Below are 27,888 nucleotides of genomic sequence, written 5' to 3'. Positions count from 1 at the left end.
CAATTATTGTGGCTTGGATGTTACTGAAGGAATGACCTGTGTCGGTGACATGTCTTGAAATTGGTAAGTGAGGAAGGGCATGTACATGAGCTCTGTGATTGTTGAATCGGTACCTAAAAGCAGTTTCAGTCTGACCGAGATACTGTAGATGACAAATTGAGCACTCCAGCAGATAAATGGCGTTCTGTGTGTCACAATCGAAATTGCCTCTGATATTTATTTTGAAATCAGTCGCTGTGCTGGTGACACAGGTTGTCGTAGTCATGTGAGCGCACACTTTGCAGCGAGGTTTTTTACAAGGATGGCAACCAACCAGTTGAGTGTTGTCATCACATTTGGTTTTAGACGAAGTTAACAAATCGCGTAGATTTTTGCCTCGTCTGTATACAACTCGTGGTGGTTGTGGAAAGGCTCTTGTAAGGCGCATGCCCTTCCTGCTTACCAATTTCAAGACATGTCACCGACACAGGTCATTCCTTCAGTAACATCCAAGCCACAATAATTGAATCTGGTTTCAAGACACACCATGATCGCGAAATTAGAGAGTCATTCCTTATTCATAAATTCCAAACTCTCTCAAACGGAATGAACGAAAGCCCGGGAACACTTACTAGCATGTTGCCTTAGTTCGTTAATACACTTAACAATGACTGGTGGATGTCTGCCGTGCTTGTTCAGCTATTTTCGTATTATTGCGTACACATTGTCTCCTTTCTATGTCATGCATACCTTTGAAAAATTCTTGTATTGAGTTATTATATATATTTTTTATCAACTTTGCCTTTTCAATTTTCTGTTTATTCACTTCTTATTTTGCTCATTTCATAGATTATCCTTAGAGATTTGTGTTCTCATGCAAGAATTATGTGTCCTTTGGTACCCTGTATGAATCTGCGCAGCGCGTGTTTCTATTCATCCAATTTTATTTTATTTTTTATTTTTTAGTGCTGTCTTATAAACCTTCGATGCACACAATTTACCATGTATGTAAGATATGCCATATGACTATTGTGAAATGTCACGTGTATTTCATACAATCACATCTATCGATTCACTTGTATTCTTGATCTGCAACTTAGCATGAAAATCGAAAAATTACGCATGCTCGTGATACTGGAGCCAGCCGCCCAAATAGGCCCTGCGCGGCCTCTCATCATTTACTCCGACGAAGGCAGGCCCACCTGCCGAAACGTTAGTAAAAACTGCGTTTCGTACGTTTGTCGTCTTCCTTTTTTCGACTATATATATATATATATATATATATATATATATATATATATATATATATATATATGAAAACTGATGCCAATATAACGAGTTAAAAATATTGTATTAGTAAGTCGAGAGTTAGTAAGTCAAGACTTAGTCCGAGTACTTGTGTTTTAGGTTAAATAGTTTTGTACAGTTTGTCTCTGAGTCTCCGCTCGTTCCCATGGACGTGGTTGGCAGTATGATAGCACACTCTACTCAACTTTTTTTTATCTCTCTTTTGTTCTTAAAAACAACATTTGACACTTGTCCTATTATTTTTTATTTGATTCCGCAGCCTACAATACTTTGGTGCAGCATATAGGGCATTGTTTGTTGTTTTATTTTTATTATTTTAAGATTAAACTTTGCCTACACAAGCCTCTCTGTATAGTCTGTAAGGGAATAGGCTATAGTCTCTAAACAGTGTAGATTAGGCCGGGCTAGTCTGATTCCCGTGAAGCTAATCACAAGCAACCAAAACAGCCATTAGAGCTTCATGCCAGGGTGCTATATGTCATTGCGTACATGAACTCCCTTGACATTTTTGGTGAAAAAATGACCAGTTATTTTTTCATCTCATGCTGTCATCATGCTCTGTCAATTTAGCTCTACACAGAGGTAATGAAACGGCTGTTAGAACATTATGACTGTGCCATGTGGGTCATGGCGCCCATGTCATGCATGACATGACTTTCGTGTTACGACCAATCATTCATGTTAAGAATACGCTTCGATTGTGTCGTGTCAGATTTAGTATACACCAAATAATAAAGCAGCTGTAGGAGCTCCATGACCTGGTTATGCATGTCACGGCGTATATTACAAGCATGACAAGTTTTTTGCGTTATGACCAGCTATTTGTGTTATTCAAGATCTCTTATCGTGTCGTGTAAATTTTGGTACTTAATTTGATGGTGAAACCGCCATTAGAACTATATGACCACGTCCTATATGACATTGCATACATGACACGCATAACTCTTTTTGGTGTCATGAACAGTCTTTTTTTCTTACACTGTTATGTCCTGTGAATTTTTTATACATAAGCCTAACAAACGTTCGTTAGAACATTATGACTGCATCATGTGTGTCAAGGCGCCCATAACATGCTCGACATGATTTTCGTATTGAGACCAAACATTATTGCTAGCCATGCTTTCGTATTCTGTCAATTCACTTTTGGTACACATTAAGTTAATAAAGCAGCTGTAAGAGCTTCATGACCAGGTCATGTATGTCATGGCGTACATACCATGCTTGGTATTTCTAGGTGTTATGACCAGTCAATCTTTTATGTTAGGCTGTTGTCATACCCTGTCACTTTTGGTGCAGATAAAGTTAATAAAATGGTCTTTAGAACATTGACTGTTTCATGTGTGTCATGGCACGCATAACATGCATGACATGATTTCCAGGATATGACCAGTCATTCGTGTTAGCCATGCGCTCCTATTAGGCCATGTCAGATTTTCTGCTCATCGAGGTAATAAAGCTGCCATAAGAGCTCCATTACGGGGTCATGGTGTCATGGACTAAAAGGTATGCATGACAAGGTTATCGTGTTTGACCACTCATGTATATTTTCTTCATGGTCTCCTCATACGACATCGATATTGACATACTGAAGCTCACGTAAGGGCAATTGTAGCTCCTTGACCATGTCACGTATGTTATGGCATACATTAAAGTATGTCAATATTTTAATGTAAAGAGTAATAATTTATGTTTATCACAGGCTCTTTTATGCCAGGTGAGCACCTCCACGCGCTGGCAAGGCTGATTTTTGTACTAGATAGACCAAATAGATACCCTTTAAATGTCTTTATTTCACCATCAAAGGCTTTGCTAGTAATAATTTGCGCCTAATCTATTTCTTACCAACATCGCGTGCGCAAGCCCATCCACAAAAAGGGATGAACAGAGCTGAATTACCGCACATTTCACTGAAAGCGATTGCTCTCTGCATGCCAAGTGATGCCAGTGAACGCGAATGTTTTGATATGGCGTCCACAAAATCAGGGTCTCCATCATTCCCAGAAGGAGCATAGGAAGGCACCGATCTATAAATGAGCCACAGTGCCACCCTTTCTAATACGTTAATGTATGGAGCTGGCTCTGCACCCCCCTTTCTTTCCTTTCTGCCCTCCCCCCAACCCGTGTGCACGCTTATGCGGAGCAGTAGCTTGGCGGTCCTTAATCAGAGCTCACGTTCGCAGGAAAACAACCACTGACGTTTCAAGGTGCAACCTGCTCGGCTGATGTGTGAGTAGCCCTCATGAGCCTGAATAAGTGATCGGCCCCAGGCTAGGACAGGATCTCAAATAGAATCCTACGTAATCTGGACCACAAATCTTCCATACAAATATTTTATAATCTTCTATAGAAAGAATTGCGGACGAGATTAACAAGGTATCGAAACAGGGCCAACCCAGCAATCGTAGAATCTAGGGTCAGTCAGCTTTATCCGAAAACAGGGACGTTTACTAGATCTTTATTTTATAAGACAGACATTGCTTACTTTATAAGAAAGATGGCTGAACGTGTCATTAACAGGCGCAATACTCAACACAGTAAGGACTATAATATTTGTCTGTAGAATGGTTTCCGGCTGGCATTATTAACCAGAATGTCATAAAGTTCATAAAACACCAGATCATCAAAGTTCAAACGAGATATGTCAGTGCAATCTCAGGACAATACCTTGATAAAGCTTCCGGCAATCTCACTCATATGCGTATTCTCTATTTCATCTCTAGTTTTGTCTTGGGGCATGGATTTCACACATTCATCGGCTCTTTCCTGAAGAGCACAAAGGCCATATAAAATAGCAGATCTCAAATTTTAATCCTTCGTTTTTAGCTCCAAAGGTATGCCACAAGGTTGCGTGGTCTCACCACTTTTGTTCAATATTGCTCTCGGTGGGCTGTCTAAGAGGCTCTCCTAAAGAGAGGGCATAAGTTACACCCTTTATGATGATTTCATTGTCGGGTGCACGCGTGGTCACGAGGGCTGAGTAGAAGAGGCACTCCAACAGGCTGTAGAATACACCGAGTCCTATTCATTGGTAACGGACTCCAAGTCTCTCAAACCAACTAGGAACCTTTGCTATACAATGTAAAGAAGGGGTCCAAAATTTGAGGGCTGGGTTCCCTTTCGGACATTGTTATAAAAATTCTCACCAGCTCTGCTCATGCGATAGAGTAGATGTCGAGTGCTCGGCATGCTTATAGAAATAATGATGGCAAAAATGGGCTGACCGTAAACAAGCTCACAGCTAAAATGTCAAGCATGCTTTGGCTTATCACCAGGGTCTTCAACTCTGGAAGTGACATCAGGGAGGACAATTTACTCATACTAATCCACGCTTTCTTAATGAGCCACATTACTTGCGTTGCTGCCACGCACTGCTGGCAAAGTCATAAAAAGACTGAGCCTAATTTCCTGATGTGCAGGAGCACCAAAACAGTGTTAGGGGTATCATTGGTGTTCGCAATAGCACACGTATAACAAAACTGTTGTTAGTGCGCATGCGCCCACTGGTGCTCAATAGCTAACGCTCGACGCACTGTCTGCCCATTCGGGATGTAACCACCATCCAGTAAGCTTCGGACAATAAGCGCTTTTGTTTTCCCTGTTGGAACTCTGGTCTGTGAGTCCCTGAATGAGGCGCAATAGTACGAATGCTAGCACAGAACTCCTCGTGCAGTTGGGTACGCAAAACACGTTGGAAGAGATAATAAAGGCAGAGAATACGGCTCAGATTGCCAGGCTTGAGCTCCTCCTCGACGGCGGACAGGAACGTCCTGACCATGCTAGGATATGTGAAGGCAGAAGAGGAACGCAAGCACAATCTCACTAAGAATTAAAGGGCTAGTATTGCGGTCTCTCCATTGACCCGCAACGTGCACCCGCAGCACAACATGGGGAGGCTGAAGGTCAGGGCTTAAGCTCTGCTGAAGCACGTTCATGCGAACCCAGAGTCAAGTTCTCGGTCACCACAGTTGACCACGCAGGTTGTGTTATCAACTCCACATCTACCATGAACGCCACTCTCGCTAAAGCCGAACAGGTAGCCATAGCTATTGCTCTGTTTGACGATTTCCGGCAACACATCTACACGGTCTGATGAGCTGTGGTCTGAGCCTTTTCATCCGGGTCGGTGTAGACCTAAGTAAATACCATCGAAGTTCTTAGGGATGTTTCTCACACCCAATTTTGATTTCTAGATCACCTGTGATCACACCTGGCCGTTATGGGGACTAAATCACCCAAGCAAGTGCACTTACTCATCATGCTAGGCAGCCTGGGGGATCTTCAGATTGCAACCTAGTGGTTTTTAGCGACGTTTTTTCTGATTTTCGACGAGGTAACTCAACAATACCAACTGCAGTGAAGCGTATTCCCTCTTTCCCATACGGAGCGTACAAGCACCTATCATCTGCGTGCTTCAAACCAGTGGTTAGAAGATGAGAAAAGGCACCTAATTTCTGCGCTCCTGACAGGGTTGCAGAAATTAGGTGCCTTTTCTCATCTTCTAACCACTACCACCAAACCAGCTCATATCGTGCTCTCCATTCACACAGCCAGTTCATTCAATGCATTTGCCCAACAAACCCAGATTGCCGCATCTGCGTTAGCGCTCATAATCTGGCGATTTCCCTCATCTCCACACACGGCCGAAGAGAAACGAAGCTCTGTGCTCAGAACTTTTACATCAACTAAGGGCAGTCCAGGGGGCCCACGACGCGGCGATGAGGTTCCATTTATACCTGTCTCGAGAAGGAAGCGACTGTAGCGTTATGTTCCCCTGGTCAAGTCGGGGGCGCCGCTGAGGACGGCGTTCTGGTGCTATAGGACAGTGGGGCTCGGTGACCAGCGGAATGCGGCAGTTCTTGGTATAGCTGAGAAACCTCGCGAAAATCCACTGGACTGGTCGTCTCTGCCACAGCGCAGCGCAAGCGCTTCGACACAATGCGAGAACCGGTCTCAATGAATAACCAAGAAGCTGCTGTGTCGCATGGGACCTCTCCGCGTGCAGGCTGCAAATTCTTTTGTAAATGCGCCTTGACTAAAGAAAGGAGAGAAAAAGCAGGGCCAAGGAAAAGACGTATAGCAACAGCTTAAGAAAGTGGGTGCCCGAGCTGCTGGACTGATGGGCATGTTCTTGCCGCTAGTAAATTCAGTTTTTCAAGTTACTTCCTCAAAGGCTTGCCTCCACGCACATCTGCGGACCATCTTGGTGGTCAGCGCAGAAGAACCCATACGTTACCTCAACACGGCCCTCTGCTCCACCATGTTGAGCTGTAGAGTTTCTCAGGAGCTTAATAATGTTCTGTGTCTGTGCGTAGCTCCAACTATCGTGCTGTATGCCCCGCCGCGGTGGTCTAGTGGCTAAGGTACTCGGCTGCTGACCCGGAGGTCGCGGGTTCGATTCCCGGCTGCGGCAGCTGCATTTCCGACGGAGGCGGAAATGTTGTAGGCCCGTGTGCTCAGATTTGGGCGCACGTTAAAGAACCCAAGGTGGTCGAAATTTCCGGAGCCCTCCACTACAGCGTCTCTCATAATCACACGGTGGTTTTGGGACGTTAAACCCCACAAATCAATCAATCACTATCGTGCTGTCGTGCTCCCACTATCGTCACGCATCGCGCCTGATTCTTGAGTAGTGGGTGAATGAGACATAGAAGGTTATTATCATCATCATCATATGTGCACGTCATCCGCTTCAATTAGTGCCCCATTGGCAAATGAGGCGGCGGTACGTTGCAACTCACATCTATGAAGCCCTCCCCGCCAATTCACCCGGCTCAAGAAGGCCAAAAACCGACCACCACTCCTTCGACGGCACCACCTACATCTAAAGCCCCGGCTCACAAGGCACTCAAATCGCGCGCCAACGTTCCGAATACCAGTGGTACCGGAGGCAACGCAAGCACCAGCACGAGCCCCGACAAAATGGCTAACAAGAAGCACACAGCCCCTGGCAGCAGTGGCCGATCTTCTAGTGACACAAGTGGGTCGCAGCTCTCTGAAGACACGATTGTGGAGCTACGCGAGGCCTTTGCGCTATTCGACAAGGACAGCAATGGTGCGATCAGCACCAAAGAGCTCGGCAACGTGATGCGCGCCCTCGGCCAGAACCCTACCGAGGCCGAACTAAAGGACATGATTGCCGAGGTAGACACCGATGGCGATGGCACCGTCGACTTCCCCGAGTTTCTCGCCCTCATGACCAAGAAGGGGCGCAGTGCAGACACCGAAGAGGAGATCCGCGAGGCATTTAAAGTGAGTACGCCTGCTCTTTAATATACTGTTTAATCGGTGTGAATAGTTATTCTTTTCTGTAATTCGATTCAATCCGTCATGCGCGCAGTGCATGCGTGGTGAACCCTAGTTTTTAACTACGGGGACGTGAAAATATTGAAACTTTTGCAAGCAAAGCGGACTACACGTGCTTCAGTGTCACCGATCATGGAAAGCTTGAGGTCCTAATATATAGGGCTAGCACTCGTTATAATCAAGGCAACCTCAAGCAGCACCAAGTGCTTGAGGTCCATGTACTTAGATTTAGGCACAGGAACTTCATGTGATCTAAATTTCTGAAGCACCCCACTGCAGCGTCTCTGAAAGTCGTGTCTTCGTTATTCCATGTAAAACCACAATAGCCGAGCAGCCTCTTGGTCGAAAATGTAATTCCCCTCAAGCTGTAACTCCCTAGATAAACTTCAGTAACGATGGTGCATGCTCTGCATAGCTTAAGGCCAATCTATTCACTCGGTGTCAATTTTAGATATCATTGCAGGTCCCAAACATTTTGTTATTTATTGGTTTATCCCATACACAACGTTTGCGTTAAATGCGCTGTCTTGTTCCTTGGGGCATATTTACACCTCGTGCAACATGTTCAATTGACTGCTGAAAAGTAATGGCAATTTGGGATGGGATTGCTTATTTTCGCTCAGTGTTTCCAGCACATCGCTCACAACTGCTGACGGTGTCCTCATAAGACATGGCCCATACGCCTTCTTGGTGTCAATGTCATTTAGAGAATCCACATAATATATTGTGTCAATTCGTAGTGCAAGAGAAAAATAAACTCTCCCAGAAAACTGCACACCTTTAGTTAAACTGCCACCATTCTCTCACGAGACTCTTCACGCCTATTTCGTGACACAACATATGTTATTATGTCAGAGCTCGCATCGCGTCCTGACTTTTGACGCCTATTTCGTGACACAACATATGTTATTATGTCAGAGCTCACATCGCGTCCTGTTTTACGGTTGAAAAAAATATGAAAATTGCCGAACTTCCTCACAGCGTATCGAATTTAAATAGGCGCGAGTCTTAGGTAAAAGTTCTAGTCAGCTGTCGCCTTGTCCGTCTGCATGCGTTTGTGTGCGTTTTGTACGTGTGTGCAGGTGAGGAGGTAAGATATGCAGTTTACCTCGGTTACCTATGCAGGTGTTCGACAGGGACGGGAATGGCTTCATCACTGCTGCGGAGTTGCGCCATGTCATGACCACGTTGGGCGAGAAACTGACAGAAGAAGAAGTCGATGCCATGATACGGGAAGCCGACACGGACGGAGACGGGCAGATTAACTACGAAGAGTTTGTTACACTGATAACGTCGACCTAGAAGTCTTTATACACGTGTTTCCCAGTAAATCATTAAAATCTACGACAACACCTGTGCAGAGCGTTTGTTTTCACACTGATGCCGTGCTTCACGAGATGTGTCTGAAATCTTCGAAAATGAAGAATGCGCTGTAATCGCTCGCTGCCTTCACAATGGCATTATCTGTAGTTACAGGCATCTCAATATGCCTCTTAAGTCGCCATTTATTAGGACAATTTAGCATACGTGTGATGACGTTTATTGAACCGGAGAAGTCGCAACGATGTCGCAATGAAAAATGGCCGTACGACAAGTCTGGCAAAAGCGAGCCAGGTTCTCGTGCAATTAGAGCACGGGATTTTTCGTCCTCTTTGGAAGGCGCATACGCGTTAGTGCGTATGCTCCACTACAATATCCCCGGGGTGAAGAGTAGCGATCGTGGCGACTAAGGGAGTAGGCACAATGAGGGGGTCGTAGTAGGGCTTGAGACGGTCGACGTGTACGGTCTCGCGTCCTCGACGGCGCAAATCTGGCGATTGTGTTAGCGGCTCGATGATGTAATTCACCGGCAAGGTTGCGTCAATGACACGGTATGGACCATGGTACCGGGCCAGAAGTTTAGAAGGCAGGCCAGGAACGTGCGGGGGCACCCAAAGCCACACGAGGGAGCCAGTACGAAACGTAGGCGCTATGTGATGAGCATCGTCATGTCGGGTTTTTTGTAAACCTTGAGCCTCACTTGTCAGAGACCGAGCCAACTGACGGCAGTCTTCAGCGTATCTGGCGACTTCCGAAAGCGGGGAGCACTCAGATGCATCGGGGCGGTACGGGAGTATAGTGTCGAGTGGGTGGGATGGTTCGCGGCCGTACAACAGAAAGAACGGGGGAAAACCAGTAGTCGCTTGCGTCGCGGTGTTGTAAGCGAAGGTAACAAAAGGTAAGACAGCGTCTCAGTTAGTGTGGTCGGAGGAGGTGTACATCCTCAGCATGTCGCCAAGTGTGCGGTTGAACCGTTCAGTGAGACCATTCGTCTGTGGATGGTATGCGGTAGATTTCTGGTAGATGATGTTGCATTCAGCGAGAATAGCTTGGATGACCTCCGACAGGAACACTCGACCCCTATCACTGAGTAATTCCCGTGGAGCCCCATGGCGGAGAATGAAGCTGCGCAGAATGAAGAGTGCAACTTCGTGGGCGGTCGCTGCCGGTAGAGCTGCAGTCTAAGCGTAGCGTGTCAGATGATCGACGCCGACAATAATCCACCGGTTTCCAGAGCGACTATATGGGACTATATACGTCATTTAGCAGGCATCTTAGAAACGTCATTTGGCAGGGTAATAGGGAAAGCAAAGGTCATTACGTTCACACTTAGTTGAGTTAACGGGCTACGTAATATGGAATAAATTAAAGTTTCAATTCGAAGAATCCATTGTAGCTTTGAGACTTCAGGAAACTTGAACGAACCTACAGCTTCACCTTCAAGAGTACAACGCCATAACTTAACCAGGCTGCATGCGCATCCACATCTCAATTGCCAGCCTATACTTTCATTCTCGGCCCATATCTCAACAGCGCTGCTAAAAAAACGAACGACCGTGCGCAAGACATCGGCTGTTTCAAAGTATCTCAAAGTCTACTCCCAGCAAGATTGTCAAGATCTAACATACCATATTTTTTCTGTTTGCGAATCAGTGAACTTCTCATTACACGTTGTGGAGTCTCGTTGTGGCGAGAGCGCCAGGCTCTTGGAGAGAACCGACACAGCAAACACGGTTCGGACAAAGCCAACAACACATTGCTTAACTATCTTTAGATACGATAATATCATCAGCCGAATTATTATACATTCAATCATGATCAACACGCTAGCATATCCTTACACAATAGTAAATCAACTGACAACACTCAACAACATGACAAACAAGGTGGTGTATCTAACGCCTGACTCACCACAAGGGCCCCCAGCAGGCAGACCACGGTGCCGTGCACCAGGAGTCCCACTGTGAGAGACAACCGTTCGCTCTATACGCCACCAGCCCAAAAGACTCGCTCAACTCTCTCTGCTGCCACCAAGGCTTGCCTTCCGCTAGGGGTCACCGCCGGCACTACCGCTCTATTAACCATGATGATGATAGCGGTCATCTACTCTCGCGAACACAACGCCACCTATCGTTCAATTGTTGTGACCTCAAAATACGGCTTCTGTGCGAACATGTGCGCCACGCGGCGCAAACAACTTTACAGAGGGTCACCTCTGTCACTCTTATTATTCATGATGTACCTACAAGGATTAGAGACCAAATTAGAGGGAAGTGGACTGGGCTTCAACCTCTCTTTAGTCAAACAAGAAAAACTTATTGATCAGGCACTACCAGCATTAATGTACGCAGATGATATAGTGCTAATGACCAACAACAAGGAAGATTTGCAGAGATTGATGGACATCTGCGGTAATGAGGGAGATAGGCTAGATTTTAGATTCAGTGAGGAAAAATCAGCAGTCATGATTTTCGATGACAACGAAGGTAGCTAGCTTAGAATACAGGAGGTCACGCTAGAGATAACAGATAAATACAAATATCTGGGCGTATGGATAAGCAATGGGACCAAGTACCTGAGGGAACATGAAATATACGTGACGACTAAAGGTAACAGGAATGCAGCAGTGATTAAAAATAGGGCACTGTGGAATTACAATAGGTATGATGTGGTGAGAGGTATATGGAAAGGGGTCATGGTTCCTGGGCTGACGTTCGGCAATGCGGTCTTGTGCATGAGATCAGAAGTTCAAGCAAGATTAGAAATTAAGCAACGTGGAATAGGCAGGCTTGTTTTAGGAGCTCACGGGAATACACCAAATCAGCGAGTACAAGGTGATATGGGATGGACATCATTTGAGCGCAGGGAAGCTAGCAGCAAGATAAAATTTGAGAAGCGATTGATAGAAATGGGGGAGGAGCTTTGGGCTAGGAAGGTTTTCAGCTACATAAAAATCATTATATGTATGTCAAGAATGTTATGATTAACATTTCATGGTCCTGGAGCTCTTTCGGTGGTTTCGTCCACATGGTACGTTGCAAAACTGGTAAGGTATGGCACGAGTGCATGGCGAACACAAGCGACAGGCTCTAACAAGAAAATCATGGCATATGCGTCATGTAGCAACATCACTACATGCCACGCTCATCATGCGCTCGCAGCCGTTTCGCTAACTTCACATATATACCAAACTCGGCATTACGCGACGTAAGCAGACGACATAGGTAAATGACATATCCAAACATGATAATCATGACATGCGTCTCATGTAACATGACTACATGCCACACTCATGATTCGCTCACTGCCGTTTCGCTTGCTTCACATATGCCAAATTTGGTTAAACGTGACGCCAACGCGAAAGTATGTGCAAACATGCTAATCATGAGATACGTGTCATGTCAAAACATGAATATACATGTCCCAGTAAGGCGCCAATACATTTTGACGTGACGCGATGTGCGTGCTCGCCGGCGTTCATTTCGTCGCGTCACGCCGGCCTTTCCACGTCAGGCACCGCTCCTGCCATATACTCGCAGGCGCACGGCGCGCTCTGTTGCTTTGACGCATGCGCATTTCAGCGCGTCCGGCATCCTTCCATGACGAAAAGAGGGTGAAGCATTGCTGTCCGGGTAACGCATCGGTGCAAAATGCAGCATATCACATTTCGCGCCGGTTGCCGTTGGGCCACGCCGATAGACGCTGGTCGCGCCTGGCGTCAGAATATAGTGTTCGTTTTAGGGGCGAAGCTCCTTATGGCGTGGCTTGTGCGTCCCTCGTAGTACGTAACCACCAGTGGCACATACCCGAAAAAGGTATCACATTTGACCTCCAAGGTGGTGCCAGTGAGAGATTTCTTCTGTGCGTTGTTTAACAATAAAAAATAGTGCACAATGTACATGCCAATGGCTGCTAATAGGGAATGAGAGACAGGAGCATTCGGATTTTAGTCAACGCGCACGCTGCGATCCCCATTAGCAGCCATTGGCATGTACATTGAGCACTATCGGACAAAAAAAGGTTGCTACATTATACTAGCTGGGTGTGACCTCCTTAGTTTTAGAAAGGTTTAGCGAGCGTTGAGCCGCAGGGTCATGAATACAATGAACTAGTATATACCATGAAAGAATTCGAGGTGGTTAAAGGGCGGAAGCAGATACGAAGCGCAAGCCGTAAGAAATTGAAAGCTGAATCCTCCTGTCTCTCATTTCACATTAGCAGCCACTGGCATGTACATTGAGCACTATCTGACAGGAAAAGCTTGCTACGTTATACTCGCTGGGCGTAACCTCCTTGGTTTTAGAAAGGTTTAGCGAGCATTGGGCCGCAGTGCCATGAATACAGTGAACTAGTATATACCATAAACTCAAGGTGGTTGAAGGTGGGAAGTAGACCCGAAGCGCAAGCCGTAAGAAAGTGTGCGTGTGCCACCTCTCGTTTAGTCCTTGGAATGTCTACTGAATGGCGGTGCTTCTATATGGGGAAGATATGATAAAAAGATGCGAGATGGTGGGACTTTGAGTGTTGAATAGATGGACGAACGGACACACAGACAGATGCATGGATGGACGCATGAAAGAACGCAGGGGCGGATGCATGAACTAACGCAGGGATGGGCGCACGAACAGGCTCATGGACGGTCACACAGACGGACAAATGGACGGACGAATGCTTCGCCCCACTCTCCATCATTCACTCCGTGAATATGCTGCCATTTTTTGCTATAACGTAGCGTCGCTGTGCCCAGCACGCGCGCGCGCGTAAACGTTAGATTGGAGTATATTGAGCCCTTGATGCGCTCGCGGCCGTTTTGCTAGCTCCACATTCATCAAATTGGGTGTTACGTGACGTCAATTGATGACAAAATATATGACTGGTGCAAACGTGGCAATCCTGACACGCATGTCATGTAAGAACATGACAACATACAATGCTCATAGTGTGCTCACGCTAGTTTCGCTAGCTCCACATATGCTAAATTTGGTATCACGTGACGTGAATAGATGACTAAGGTAAATGACACATCCAAACATGATAATCATAACACGGAAGTGTTATGAATGGGTTTCTGAACCGGTTTCGAGCAGTAGTGCGGGTGCGTGGTAGAACAGTTGTTATCCGCAGAGTTAGCCAGACTTTGAATCTCAATTCAAGAAAAAACTGGCTGATCTCACGTACAATGAAAATCGATTATATGTGAAGCACGAATGAGACATGTTGATATGTCACGTTAAAATTAGCACAACGTTACGAGGTGAAGGTGAACGATGCTGTACTTGACTTCTGTTATGATTATCATATTTGAAGTGTCGTTTACCTTAGTCACCTTTTCACGTCACGTGATACCAAATTTAGTATATGTGGAGCTAGCTAAACATCCGCGAGCACGCTATGAGCGTCCTATGTTATGTTCTTACAAGACACGCGTGTCAAGATTATCATGTTTGCCCCTGTCATATATTTCGTCGTCCATTGACGTCACGTAATACCAAATTTAGTATATGTGGAGCTAGCGAATAGGCCGCGAGCACACTATGAGCGTCCTATGTTATGTTCTTACAAGACACGCGTGTCAGGATTATCATGTTTGCCCCTGTCATATATTTTGTCATCCATTGACGTCACGTAATACCAAATTTGGTATATATGGAGCTAGCAAAACGGCCGCGAGCGCATCATCAAGGGCTCAATATACTCCAATGTAGCGTTGACGCGCGTGCGCGATGGGCAAAGCGATGCTACGTTAGCAAAAAGCGAGAACTGTATAGTCTGACGCCAGGCGTGACCAGCGTCCGTCGGCATGACCCGATGGCAACTGGCGAGAAATGCGACATGCGACATGCTGCAATTCATGCCGATGCGTTACCCAGACAACACTGCGTCTCCCTCTTTTCGTGACGGAGGGACGCCGGATGCGCTGAAACGCGCATGCGCCGAAGCACCGCAGCACGGCGCGCGCCTGCGTGTATATGGAAGAACCGGTGCCTGGCGTGGTAACGCCGGCGTGATGTGACGAAATGAAGGCCGTCGAGCATGCGCTGCGCGTCGCGTCGAAAGGTATTAAGTGTTAATACACTTTATAAGCGACCCCAAACCATCCACCGCTGTCGGCGGCGTCTGCAGTCTTCTCTCTATCTTTAAAAGAAAGAGGACTTGGCGGGCCACAGCGCGACGCTCTACCGAATAAGCCACGGACGCGACGCTGATATCGGTGTCAGTAACGCGCCTTATACCCCCTCCCCCTTCACTCGCTCCTCCGCTCTCCTCGCTCGCTGCAGCTGCGCGCGCACCCCTCTCTCTCGCGCGCCCGCCTCCTCTCTCAGTCTCTCGTTGAGAGCGGGTCGTGAGGGGGAGTAAAGTTAAAATCCGTTGGCATTCGCCAGCGAGTTAACGTAAACTCCCCCGTGTGATCAAATTGCGATTCCCAGGAACCATTACACCATAAAGGCACCATAGTGTGATTAATAAATATAATAGTGCAAATAATAAATACCCCTCATAGCATCACCCCGTGTATTCGCACTTAACCATGTTCACCCTCGGGGAAATGCTTGGGAGTTTTATTGGAGCCGTGAGTGTGGCATGTATTCATGTTCTCACATGACACGGATCTCATGATTATCATGTTTGCACCCCTCACATACCTTCGTCATCCATTGGCGCCACGTAATAACAAATGTGACATATGTGAAGCTAGCGAAATGGCCGCGAGCGCATGATTTGTGCGGCATGTAGTCATGTTGTTGCACGGCATGCATGTTGTTATCGTCATGCTTGGATCTGTCATTTACTTATGTCGTCCATTCGCGTCGCGCAACACCGAGTTTGGTACATGTGAAGCTAACGAAACAGCCGCGAGCGCATAATGAGCGTAGCAGGTAGTCATGTTGTTACATGACACGCATCTCATGTTTATCATGTTTGCACCAGTCACATACCTTTGTTATCCCTTCACGTAACGTAATACCGAATTTGGTATATGTGATGCTAGCGAAACGGAAACGCAAGCTTAAAATGTAAATCATGACATTCATGATATACATGGCATGATTTTCATGTTATGACTAGTAAAATATGTTCTTCATACAGTCATGTTGTTCCATACCTACTTTGGTATCGTTACCATTTTTGATACAACCAAGAGAGCTAAAAGTCGTAGGCGGCTAGATAGATAGATCGATAGATAGATAGATAGATAGATAAATAGATAGATAGATAGATAGATAGATAGATAGATAGATAGATAGATAGATAGATAGATAGATAGATAGATAGATAGATAGATAGATAGATAGATACGCTCAAAGTCACCGAAGTTCGCTAAGAAGTGCTTCGCGTTTAAAAGAAAATCTTTATTGTTTCTTCTACTGGTATGCTTCTCGACTTTTCGGTCATGGGCAAGATCACTTTCCACTCACAGCCAACGACGGTGACCATGGAATTCTAGCGAAACGAGCTTTTTAACGCTGTCACGTTAAACTGTCATACGACTAGAATGATATAGGGCACGGCAGCACTGCCAGGATGCAACACCTCAACCCGTTTGTTTATCTACCGCAGATATTTGGCGTCCTGCTGCTCGCACAAGCAGGAGGCGAAGAACCGGCTCTGCTATCTGGATACGACGGCGCACCACTTCCAAGCCACCAAGCGCATCATGTGCGCATTACGCACTTGGAATCTACGCTCGGCGATTTGCCTGGAAACAGGCCTGCCTCGGTGACTTCATGCGCCGACGCTGATCGCCACAACGTGAAGACGGCGCTGCTGGCAGACTGGAGTGGTATAAAGACTGGACACCCCTCGACTCAAGCCATAGGGCACGGCAACGCTGCCAGGATGCAACACCTCAACCCGTTTGTTTATCTACTACAGGTGAGCAGGCGTTATGACAAATGTATTCGTTCAAATTACCTATGCCTAATAGTGCTGCCGCGCCCTAGGCAGATTTGTGCCCTATGGAGTGACATGTGTGCCTGTATAAAGGAATTACTGCTGCTCAGTGGCGACATTGAAACAAACCCGGGACCCGATATGAACAAGATCATGAAACAGCTTCAAGTAATTGCATATGACATAAAAGAAATAAAAGAAGGTTTAAAATCTATTGGAGCAAAACTTGACAAAAGTAACGTAACTGGAAGACAAGATCACGTCCTGTGTCTCCCAAGTAACCAATCTTCAAAAAACTGTTCAATACTTGGAGGTAAAAATAGACGACTTAGAAAACAGGTCAAGAAGGTCAAACTTACTTGTGTATGGCGTACCGGATGAGGCAGACGAACACCCCGAAACCCTCGAACAAACCATAAGTGAGCAGATACTTAAAAACATACTAAAGATCAAACCCGTTCTAATAGAAAGAATCCACAGGATAGGAAAACAAAACGCTCAAAAACCTAGACCAGTGATGCTGAAACTCCTCGACTTCCGAGACAAAGTAACCATTCTTAGAAACTGCACGAAACTAAAGAGCACCACTTTCTCTGTTGGAGAGGACTTCTCAATTAGAGTAAGATAGATCAGAAAAAAGCTTTGGCAAATTGCAAAAACCAAAAAAGAAGCCGGAGACAAAGTATTTCTGGTGTATGACAAGTTAAAAGTGAATGAAGATCTGTACCGATGGGATGACGATGCAAATGATATTGTGCTCGTAAGCGCTGGCCGTCACACCATTAACCATGAAAAAAACGACGAATCGGAAGCATCAGGCGAGCCACAACGCCGCAGCCAACGAAAGAAATAACATTTCTTACCATAAACACCCGCAGCATGCTTCAAAAATTAGTACCGCTTGAATCCTTACTTCTTGGAATTGAACCTGACTTCGTAGCTTTGACAGAAACGTGGCTGAGAAATGAGATAAAGGATTTTGAGGTAACACCCCCCAACTATGTCATCATTCGTAAAGATAGGCAGACACGCGGGGGAGGTGTGGCCATCCTATTTAAAAAAGAGCTTTCCTTTGAAATACTTCCTGAGGTTATCGGAGTCGAAGCAATATTTTGCAAGCTTCTCTTCACTTCTCGCCCAGTATTTGTTGGCTGCGTTTATCGCAGCCCATCTTCAGACAAGGATAGCTTGCAGGCATTGCACACGTATATGCATCGGTATGTACTCGGAGCCAGGCTAATTTTGCTCGGCGACTTTAACTTACCCGATATAAACTGGCGAACAATGCAACACAACAGCGCATGCACGCATGCGCTCATTGACATCATGCTGACATTTAATCTGTCCCAAATCGTAAAACAGCCTACCCGTATCCAAGGGTGCTGTTCTAATATACTCGACTTGGTGTTCTTAAGCGATCATTTTCCTGCAGATAATGCACAGGTTGAAATTCTTGAGGGCATATCAGACCACGAAGTTATTCAGGGCTCCGTTTCTATAGTTGGCATCCCTATACCGTCCAACTCCTTTTCTGCCTATCTTGACTTTAACCATGCCGATTACACCAGTATACTTGATCATCTTTTCAATGAACTTGCTTCATTTGAACTTCTTGCGAATGATTCAAACACAAATGTGGAAATACTATGGACAAGCTTCAAATCAGTCGTAACACATTGCGTTCTTAACTATGTGCCATCTAAAACAAAGAAAACACGAAAACATAATCCCTGGATAACGCGTGAAATTATTCATTGCAAGCGTAAAGTAAAGCGCCTCAGAAAAACTTTGAAGGCAAAACCTACTCCACAAATTCGGAACAAGTTGAGTCAAGCTATTACTAAGATGAAATCCCAAATAAAAATGTCCAAAGCAAACTATTTTACAAGTACGCTACCCAACTTTTTTAAAACGTCTCCCCAGAAGTTCTGGAACTACCTTAATCCCAAAAACCGTATTAGGCCCGCAGCCCCGGAAGAAAGCTAAGATAAAGCAAACTCGCTAAATAACTATTTCCAATCTGTTTTCACGATTGATGGTGGAAATGTGCCTGATGTTGACATTTGCAACACCCGACATATTGAACCACTTGTTGTGACAGAGTCCGGAGTGCTTAATTTGTTGTTAAAATTAGATACTAAGAAGGGTGCCGGTCCCGATAACTTGCCAATCGAATTTCTTAGACGATATGCTGACTGGAAAGCCAAATACTTCTGTATACTTTTCAATAAGTCCCTATCAACCTGTTCCCTCCCCCAAGAATGGAAAATCGCAAAAGTAGCCGCTGTTCATAAATCTGGTAGCGAAGCTGACCCTTCAAATTTCAGACCCATTTCACTAACCAGCACAACTTGCAAACTACTGGAACACATTATTCTTAAACATCCAACGTTGTACCTTGACCAGAACCACACCTTATCGCCACTACAACAACGGTTTTCGCAAAGGACTATCTACAGTTACCCAACTGGTTGAACTAATTCACGACATCTCCCTCAATGTAGACTGTACAAAACAAACTGATTTAATTCTATTAGATTTCTCAAAGGCGTTTGATCGGGTGCCACACAAAAAACTTATAAATAAATTTGAAGCAACGATAGGCGCAGGCCCACTTACTGACTGGATCGACAATTATCTGAGTAACCGAACAGAGTATGTGCAAGTCAATCGCGAAAGTTCTACCATAGCCAACGTTACGTCAGGTGTACCGCAGGGCAGTGTTTTGGCCCCCATTTTATTTTTGATCTTCATTAATGATTTACCAGCTGGCATTGGCGTTAATGTGAGCCTTTTCGCCGATGATTGTATACTTTACCAGGAAATTAATGCCCTAGAAGATCATGTAAAACTGAACAATGCCTTGCAGTTCAAATCTAAGTGGTGTGCTCTTTGGCAAATGACACTGAATGTTAAAAAATCTGCTCTCTTGAGGATAACAAGAAAAAAGCAAGTATCTGAATTTGTTTACGTTATAAATAACTCTCCACTTCCGGTAGTGACTGAACACAAATATCGAGGATTAACTTTAACGCAAGATTTTAGATGTGATATCCACGTTAGTCATGTCGCATCAGCTGCATTAAAACGGCTGTTTTTCCTTCGTAGAAGTCTCGCTTCCACGCCACCTAATACGAAACTTCTAGCCTACAAAGCATTAATCAGACCTGTCTTAGAATATGCAAATGTCGCGTGGTTTTTCTTTACACACAATCTCATAAATGCCCTAGAACGAATACAACGAAAAGCGATAAGATTTCTCTATAACAAGTACAGAATAACTGACTCACCCACAGAACTTTAAAAAAAGCAAGTGTCTTAACAATAAAAAACCGCGCTAAACTGGCACGTCAGAAATTCCTATATCAGTTAGTTCACCAACAGCTAAACATAGACAGTTCAAAGTACATGTCATTTAAAGAAACAAGGCCAACACGACAAAAGCATTCTCAGACACTGAATGAATATCAGTGCCGGACGGACTGTCTGAAATATTCTTTTTTTCCACTAGCAATTCGCGAGTGGAATAACTTGCCAATCAGTATAACAAACAGTCAATCATTGGAAACTTTTTCATCCCTGCTCGAATGTTATTTATTTTCTTCTGAATTGACGAACTCTGTTTTTTTCTTGTCCACTGTTTGAAGTGCTCACTATTCCTTTTTTCAGTACTAGTTGGAATTGATGTCCTATGCTACTGAATGTATTTTAGTGGTACTGATGTAGTCATCAAATGTATTTCTGTCGGCTTTGTCTCACTCGTTATTATAATAATTCAGTGAGTACCCTCTGTATAAATCTTGCCCTTTCACAATGTATGTGCCCTTCCTGCAATAATCCCTAATTGGGATTGGCAGTATATGTAAATAAATAAAATAAATAAATAAATATCACTGTTAGAGACTAAGTTTACAAAAGTGTAGTTTTCCGCTTTCATTAACCTATGGGCATCATGCGTGCTCTAAATGCTAATGCAGTCAATCCACCGACTCAAGTATGTTGGTTGGTGCTTTAGACAGAAACGCCCACCGTTCCAGACATCTCAGAAGATTGTGGCGAATGCTGTCATCCCCGTTTCTGTTACAGTGTCGCCGCTGAAGTCGGGGGAATTTAATTGTTTCTAGATCACTAGTGGACGTCACTTTTACGACATCGGTTCTTCACTTCAAGGACTTCAGTCATTGCATTTGACATAATTACCTGAATAAATAATTGAAGCTTCCACGAAGCCACGTAAGGCATGAATCTGCGAAACTGAACGATTCTGTAGACTTACTTGGTTGCTGCCATATCGTTTTTGGGCAATACATAAAAGACTCAGGTTGTTTCTAGGTTATTCAGAGCTTGTTAGGCTTTATCAAGGTCATGATACGTTGTCTTCTACGTTGATCCTAAGTGCGCAGAAGTTCGAGTTAAACGTCAGTATACAGATACGAGGTGGCACGCTTGTCGAAACTCCAGAAACAGGAACTCGCGCTGACAGCAAGCATTCGGACCTCACATGGTTCTGTAGGCACGTCGTCGCTGGCGTAGCTTTCCCATTGCTTTGGGCTCTTCTCGCCGCCACCGCTATCTTTCCGGTTACCTAGTATTATCTCGTTGTAAGTAGTCGGTGCCTTCGATTCGCCACCGTCGCTTCGCAGAAATTTCATGTTAGGCTAGGTGTGGTCTTAAACTTAAACTTCTGCTGGCACTAACTAACACTATTGCCGAGTTCTTGCTCTAAATAGAAAATTAACAGCATATCCAGAGATTGATGATGAGTAGAACAAAGCCTCCGTCCCTGCGTCTATCAGTGAGTTCGTCTGTACGTCCATGCGTCCGTCCATGCATCCGCCCGTCCATGCTTCCATCCATGCTTCCATACATCCGTCCATACATCCGTCCATCCATCTGTCTGTCTGTCTGTCTGTCTGTCTGTCTGTCTGTCTGTCTGTCTTGCGACGAGCACAAGCCGCCGCGGCCTTTTACGCCCACCGCTCCGCTTCGTTCATGCCCCATCAACGATGCGGCACGTACGGTGAAGATGCAGAAGACTGAGAGAGGTATTCGTTCCTTGCACACCCAGGCGGCGACACGCACGAGCCGCCGCGACCCTCCGCGCCAGCTACTCCACTTCGTTCATGCCTCACCAAGAATCTGACACGTACGGAGACAATCCAGGAGATAGAGAGAGGTGCTCGTTCCCCGCGCACTCAGGTACAGCCCGGGCAGCAGCCAATCAGAGAGTAGTGGTTCAGCACCGTATAGAATACCCTCACTCAACTGCAGTTTGTATGCACTTCTATGCATCCGCCCGTCCATGCTTCCATCCATGCTTCCATACATCCGTCCATCCATCTGTCTGTCTGTCTGTCTGTCTGTCTGTCTGTCTGTCTGTCTGTCTGTCTGTCTGTCTGTCTGTCTGTCTGTCTGTCTGTCTGTCTTGCGACGAGCACAAGCCGCCGCGGCCTTTTACGCCCACCGCTCCACTTCGTTCATGCCCCATCAACGATGCGGCACGTACGGTGACGATGCAGAAGACTGAGAGAGGTATTCGTTCCTTGCACACCCAGGCGGCGACACGCACGAGCCGCCGCGACCCTCCGCGCCAGCTACTCCACTTCGTTCATGCCTCACCAAGAATCTGACACGTACGGAGACAATCCAGGAGATAGAGAGAGGTGCTCGTTTCCCGCGCACTCAGGTACAGCCCGGGCAGCAGCCAATCAGAGAGTAGTGGTTCAGCACCGTATAGAATACCCTCACTCTACTGCAGTTTGTATGCACTTCTATGCATCCGCCCGTCCATGCTTCCATCCATGCTTCCATACATCCGTTCATCCATCTGTCTGTCTGTCTGTCTGTCTGTCTGTCTGTCTGTCTGTCTTGCGACGAGCACAAGCCGCCGCGGCCTTTTACGCCCACCGCTCCACTTCGTTCATGCCCCATCAACGATGCGGCACGTACGGTGACGATGCAGAAGACTGAGAGAGGTATTCGTTCCTTGCACACCCAGGCGGCGACACGCACGAGCCACCGCGACCCTCCGCGCCAGCTACTCCACTTCGTTCATGCCTCACCAAGAATCTGACACGTACGGAGACAATCCAGGAGATAGAGAGAGGTGCTCGTTCCCCGCGCACTCAGGTACAGCCCGGGCAGCAGCCAATCAGAGAGTAGTGGTTCAGCACCGTATAGAATACCCTCACTCAACTGCAGTTTGTATGCACTTCTATGCATCCGCCCGTCCATGCTTCCATCCATGCTTTCATACATCCGTCCATCCATCTGTCTGTCTGTCTGTCTGTCTGTCTGTCTGTCTGTCTGTCTGTCTGTCTGTCTGTCTGTCTGTCTTGCGACGAGCACAAGCCGCCGCGGCCTTTTACGCCCACCGCTCCACTTCGTTCATGCCCCATCAACGATGCGGCACGTACGGTGACGATGCAGAAGACTGAGAGAGGTATTCGTTCCTTGCACACCCAGGCGGCGACACGCACGAGCCGCCGCGACCCTCCGCGCCAGCTACTCCACTTCGTTCATGCCTCACCAAGAATCTGACACGTACGGAGACAATCCAGGAGATAGAGAGAGGTGCTCGTTCCCCGCGCACTCAGGTACAGCCCGGGCAGCAGCCAATCAGAGAGTAGTGGTTCTGCACCGTATAGAATACCGTCACTCAACTGCAGTTTGTATGCACTTCTATGCATCCGCCCGTCCATGCTTCCATCCATGCTTCCATCCATCCGTCCATCCATCTGTCTGTCTGTCTGTCTTATTATACTTTTCGGGAGATACTGCAACGCCTGATGCGCCACAAGATAAGATTAAGAGGAGCTTTGCTATAAAACGTGGTTATCGAGGACTCCAAAAAGAGTATACCCACGCTTGGGAATGCATCAGCCAGTCAGTCAGTGAGTCGGTCGGTCGGTCGGTCGGTACAGTCCGGTTCATTCAGCCAGTCAGTAAGTAAGTCAGTCCAGCCCTGTTCAGTCGGTTGTTCGGTCAGTCGGTCATTCGGCAAGTGAAGAAATTGATTGAAAGTTCCTGGTTTGTTTAGGCCTCCAGGAGCTCCACTCAGGACTCCCTAGCACTGCTACCTTAATTGACGGCCAAGTTGGGGCAGGAACGTGGTGGCGCTCTGCCAGTTCCTATATATATTTATTACCACTACCTCAAACAGCAAACCGAGGCTCTTGAGAGTTATTCATGCAATTTAGGTTGCACGCAGGGCGCAAATTTTGCAATCTCGATGAAAAGGAAGACCCTGAAGGAAGGGAAGAAGGAAAATAGAAGAAAAGAACGTCGGGGAGGTTAACCAGCCCATAGGCAGCCGGTTCGCTACCCTGCGCATCGGAGGTGGATTGGGAGAGATGAAAGATAAAGAGCAGATAAGGAAGAGAGATAAACACAGCATATTTGGCAGCTCACGCGCGTACAAGCCCGGAATCTGTGGCATACAGCCACGCTGAGGGATTCACCAGGAACCGGGTAGTTTTAACGAAATACTGTTAGTTTATTAGCTCACATCTTTAACCTAGTGAGATCGATTAAGAGGAAAATATTTATTATGAGAAATTGACAATGACAAAAAACGGATATAGAAAATTCAAGCAGACCATTTAGGCAACAACAACAAATAAATGACCAAATTTAACAATAATCTTACGCGTGGGAAGACTGCTTCTAATTTAGTTTTGCGTAATGTGGCGTATGTTTTACAATATATCAGATAACGATCTGTTGTCTCAGTGACTCCACAAAACCAACAATTAAGGGAAGCAGCCAGACCATCTTTGTGTAAATAAAATTAACATAGGCAATTTGACACCTCAGTCTCATGACTACAGCTTCAACTGCACGCGTGCGACGTATTTTACTATTTCAACAATGACTTCAGTGTTTAAATTTCAGTGTGTTCATTAAGGATTGCAAAGTAAATTCTTCTAACATCATTTTCTCTAAATCTATTCTAAATAACGAATTTAGTTGCTGGTAATATGTGAATAACCGCGCCATTTAACGATTATTTATCTAACGCACCCGCCTTTTCATTGAAAAAAGTCTCTTATGCCCTGATATTCAAACCAATTTTAACCATATATACCGTGGAACTAATAATTTGAAAGTCATCGGAACTTGGGCGATCTTATTTACAGTGAGAGAATGGCATAATGAGGGGGAATCAGATAAATTTACGGCCTAACTAGTTGATGCTTATAATTTGCGGATAGCTAGATTTATCGCAAAAACATTGCACTACAAAAATGGGTATGAAATCTGGAAGGCGTGGAGTAAACCACCAATCTAGATTGGAAGCGAAAATCTCAATTAGGCTTATCTTTTTTCATTTTCAGAAGCATCCACTGAAATGACCGTCTTTATTAGCGAATGAACCAGATAATCACTCCGAATAGATTTTAAAATGTTGCTCTACAGGAGTTTTCCTTGTTCTTAAAGAAATTTCGTTAAACTGTAATTTTATAGAGTATTTTTATAACCTGTATTTTTTCACTCCACTGATTAGAGATACTTCTCCAATATGGACACTTAAGGGGTCAAGAAAGCTCTGTATCTGTAGAACTTGAGGCGTGTGAAATCAAGGCCAGTGTGCTCCAAAGAATTGCTCGGGCTGAAAGATGAAAACTTTTTCATAACGCCTCACTGGGGATCTACAAAGCTTTAAAAATGATTGCACCGCCAACAGTTTGAAACGCGAATCAAGTGATGGGAATCTGGTTTTCAGGTACATGACTTCAATTCCTATAAATTTAGGAAGACGTAAACACTGGCGCAAGGCTTGCGTCTGAAGGTTTGCGAGAAAGTGAAGCTTATAAAAAGAAGCGCCAGCGTATAATATACATCCGAATTCAAGAACCGGCCAAACGTAGACGTTGTACATTGACCAAAGCGTTTGCCTTCGCAAGCGAAATTGACTATGACTTATATTGCGTAACAAATCAACCACCCGAACACCCTTTTATTAATATGCATTCAGTGTGTGCCTTTCAAGGAATGGAGCGGTCGCAATACACACCAAGGTACTTTATTCACTCTACTTGCGGAATATGCTCCAGATAATAAAAAAGAAATTCTGAATAGGGTATTTTAAAGGAAATGGCGATACGGTGCATTTTATGACATTCAGATGTAGGTGTATTTCCTCCATATAGTTTTCTAAATATGAACTAGAGGGAACTCTGGTGCTAGTCTCTATGGGAGCTGCAACTCACGGCTCTTCAGCGAGCATGGAAATGATGAGTAGTACACGAATTTGTATTATTTTTGTTCTTCTGGCTTTGGTGTGTTCCTGTTGCTAGGAGCTCTTTCCTCACGAAACAAAAATCAGCAAATGTTCAGCGGTTGCGCTTCAGCACCTTATTCTTTGAGGCTTTCTTTCGAAATCGCGTCACGAAGTTCAAAATGGTTCATTTTTTTTACTTTAGAACAAACCCGAAACACAACAATAAACAATACCAGAGGTCCAATTTAGTGTCAGCAAGTACGAAGACTAGGAAAATCCGTGTACTACCCATTTTTTCCACGGTCGCTGAACGATCGCAATGCCAGGGTCCCCTCTAGTTGTTTAGGAAACTCTGATTTCATCAAGCCACCCTTCTAGAGCTGATAAGTATGACAGTAGTACCTGGTGCAGACTGTGTCTGAATGAACTGTGCTGACTTGCCGTGATAATGATCACTGCGGTGGGCTGACTTCCAGATCCTGAGCTACGAAAACACTAAAACGAAAGTAGAATATTTTAAACGTGTTTTCTGGATTCGGTGTGGGGTGGGTGTAGAATGTGCACACCATCAAAATTAAAAATTTGGGGGACCCTTAAGCTTCTCCTTTAAAAGTTGAACGCGATAGCAAAATACAGCCTCTAGTTCACCCTTCAACCGCTTAGTGCATACTTATTCATAAGTTTTGTTACATACACACGCTCACACACAAACACGCACACAGTAGATTGGATCAGCACATTACTATCGCCCAATGTGCTCGTTTTCGACGTGAAACCTGTCAAACAAAATGCGTTAAAGGGGCCCTGAAACACTAACTAGAGTAACCATAGACTGAATTTACCAGAAAAGCTTATTGCCTCACGAACTCAACGCCACAAAAATTTTAAGAATCCATCCAGTGCAAGTGGAGTTTCAAAGGTTTGCCGCATGCTGCAATTGCATCATTTCTTCTCTAGCCCCGACGAAATCGCTGGAAGCTAAGCAGGGAGGGGTGGCAGTACAAAGAAACTACCACGCCTCGTGACCTTGAGCACTTTTTTTTTCTTCGAATACTTGGCTTTTGCAGTGTGATCATGTGCAAAAAAAACCTCCCACGGTTATCTCGGTAACTTGATTTTTCGCTCACAATTAACGGGGCCGACGCTAGCTGCGGGTTTTCTGCGACACGAGCTCTTTGACGCTATCGCGTTAAATACGCCAGGCCTGTGCGGAATGTGCACCACGATCACATTGAAAACAGAAAGAGCGGCCTTTCAGGGCCTTTTCCAAGCACTGTTTGGGTAACAACTGCAAGCACACTTGCTGGGTAACCACTACGACATTAATAATCATACATTAGGACTTGAAGTCCGGCATTCACTATGCTATCCTTCGTCATTCTTCGAAGAAGCGTGGTATTCACTGACCTCTTGCAAGGAATTTTGTCCCAATTGTTCATGCAGTGGCTGACGACCGGTATGTGCCACAGTTGATAACAGATCAATATCAAGCCATTCTAATGGTTTGGAGGATAGCACGACTCACTTGTTACGCTATTCGCATTGTGTGACGCCTGCTTGCTCTTTTGCTGTTCTGAAACGCTTTATTACTCACATTATTGTGATTGCTTTCCCGTCATCACGCCTGCTTGATCAAGTTTGCAAACAAGTCCCAAGCCCCGCCATGGCTCAATTGTAGATTCTTGGGCTGTGTTGTGATCAGTCCTCAAGTCTTAGCGCCACTTGGAAGCGTGGAAGGGTTCCGGCTTTGCAGCGCTTCCTGAGGTGTCGAGAGTTAGCGACAGCACAGCAGCACCATTCTGTGAGCTCTTTAGCGCCGGTAACTCACTTCGTCAAAAAGCTTTATACACTTCTCACTGTGA

General features: G+C 45.4%; 1 protein-coding gene and 1 non-coding gene across 2 annotated transcripts; both read left to right on the top strand.

The window, feature by feature from the left end:
• The first annotated feature begins 6,624 nt into the window (after positions 1–6,624).
• Positions 6,625–6,697, top strand: TRNAS-GCU (transfer RNA serine (anticodon GCU)). Its single transcript has one exon. It is a non-coding gene; the product is annotated as a tRNA-Ser (tRNA).
• Positions 6,698–6,974: 277 nt separating this feature from the next.
• LOC119186542 (calmodulin) lies at positions 6,975–8,937 on the top strand. The gene is made up of 2 exons (XM_075883507.1): positions 6,975–7,536; positions 8,716–8,937. Exons 1-2 carry the CDS (start codon positions 7,030–7,032, stop codon positions 8,890–8,892), a joined length of 684 nt encoding a protein of 227 aa, XP_075739622.1. The 5' UTR covers positions 6,975–7,029; the 3' UTR covers positions 8,893–8,937.
• Positions 8,938–27,888: the final 18,951 nt, after the last annotated feature.

The sequence above is a fragment of the Rhipicephalus microplus genome, chromosome 2 (assembly GCF_043290135.1).
Source record: "Rhipicephalus microplus isolate Deutch F79 chromosome 2, USDA_Rmic, whole genome shotgun sequence".
Taxonomy (NCBI): Eukaryota; Metazoa; Arthropoda; class Arachnida; order Ixodida; family Ixodidae; genus Rhipicephalus; species Rhipicephalus microplus.
This window is presented reverse-complemented; position numbering and strand designations above follow the sequence as displayed.

Bases quoted from the DNA above. Each gene is read 5' to 3' on its own strand.
- LOC119186542 (XM_075883507.1), top strand. From the start codon at position 7,030: ATGAAGCCCTCCCCGCCAATTCACCCGGCTCAAGAAGGCCAAAAACCG. The intron at 7,537-8,715 runs GTGAGTACGCCT...TTACCTATGCAG, and splicing joins AGATCCGCGAGGCATTTAAA to GTGTTCGACAGGGACGGGAA.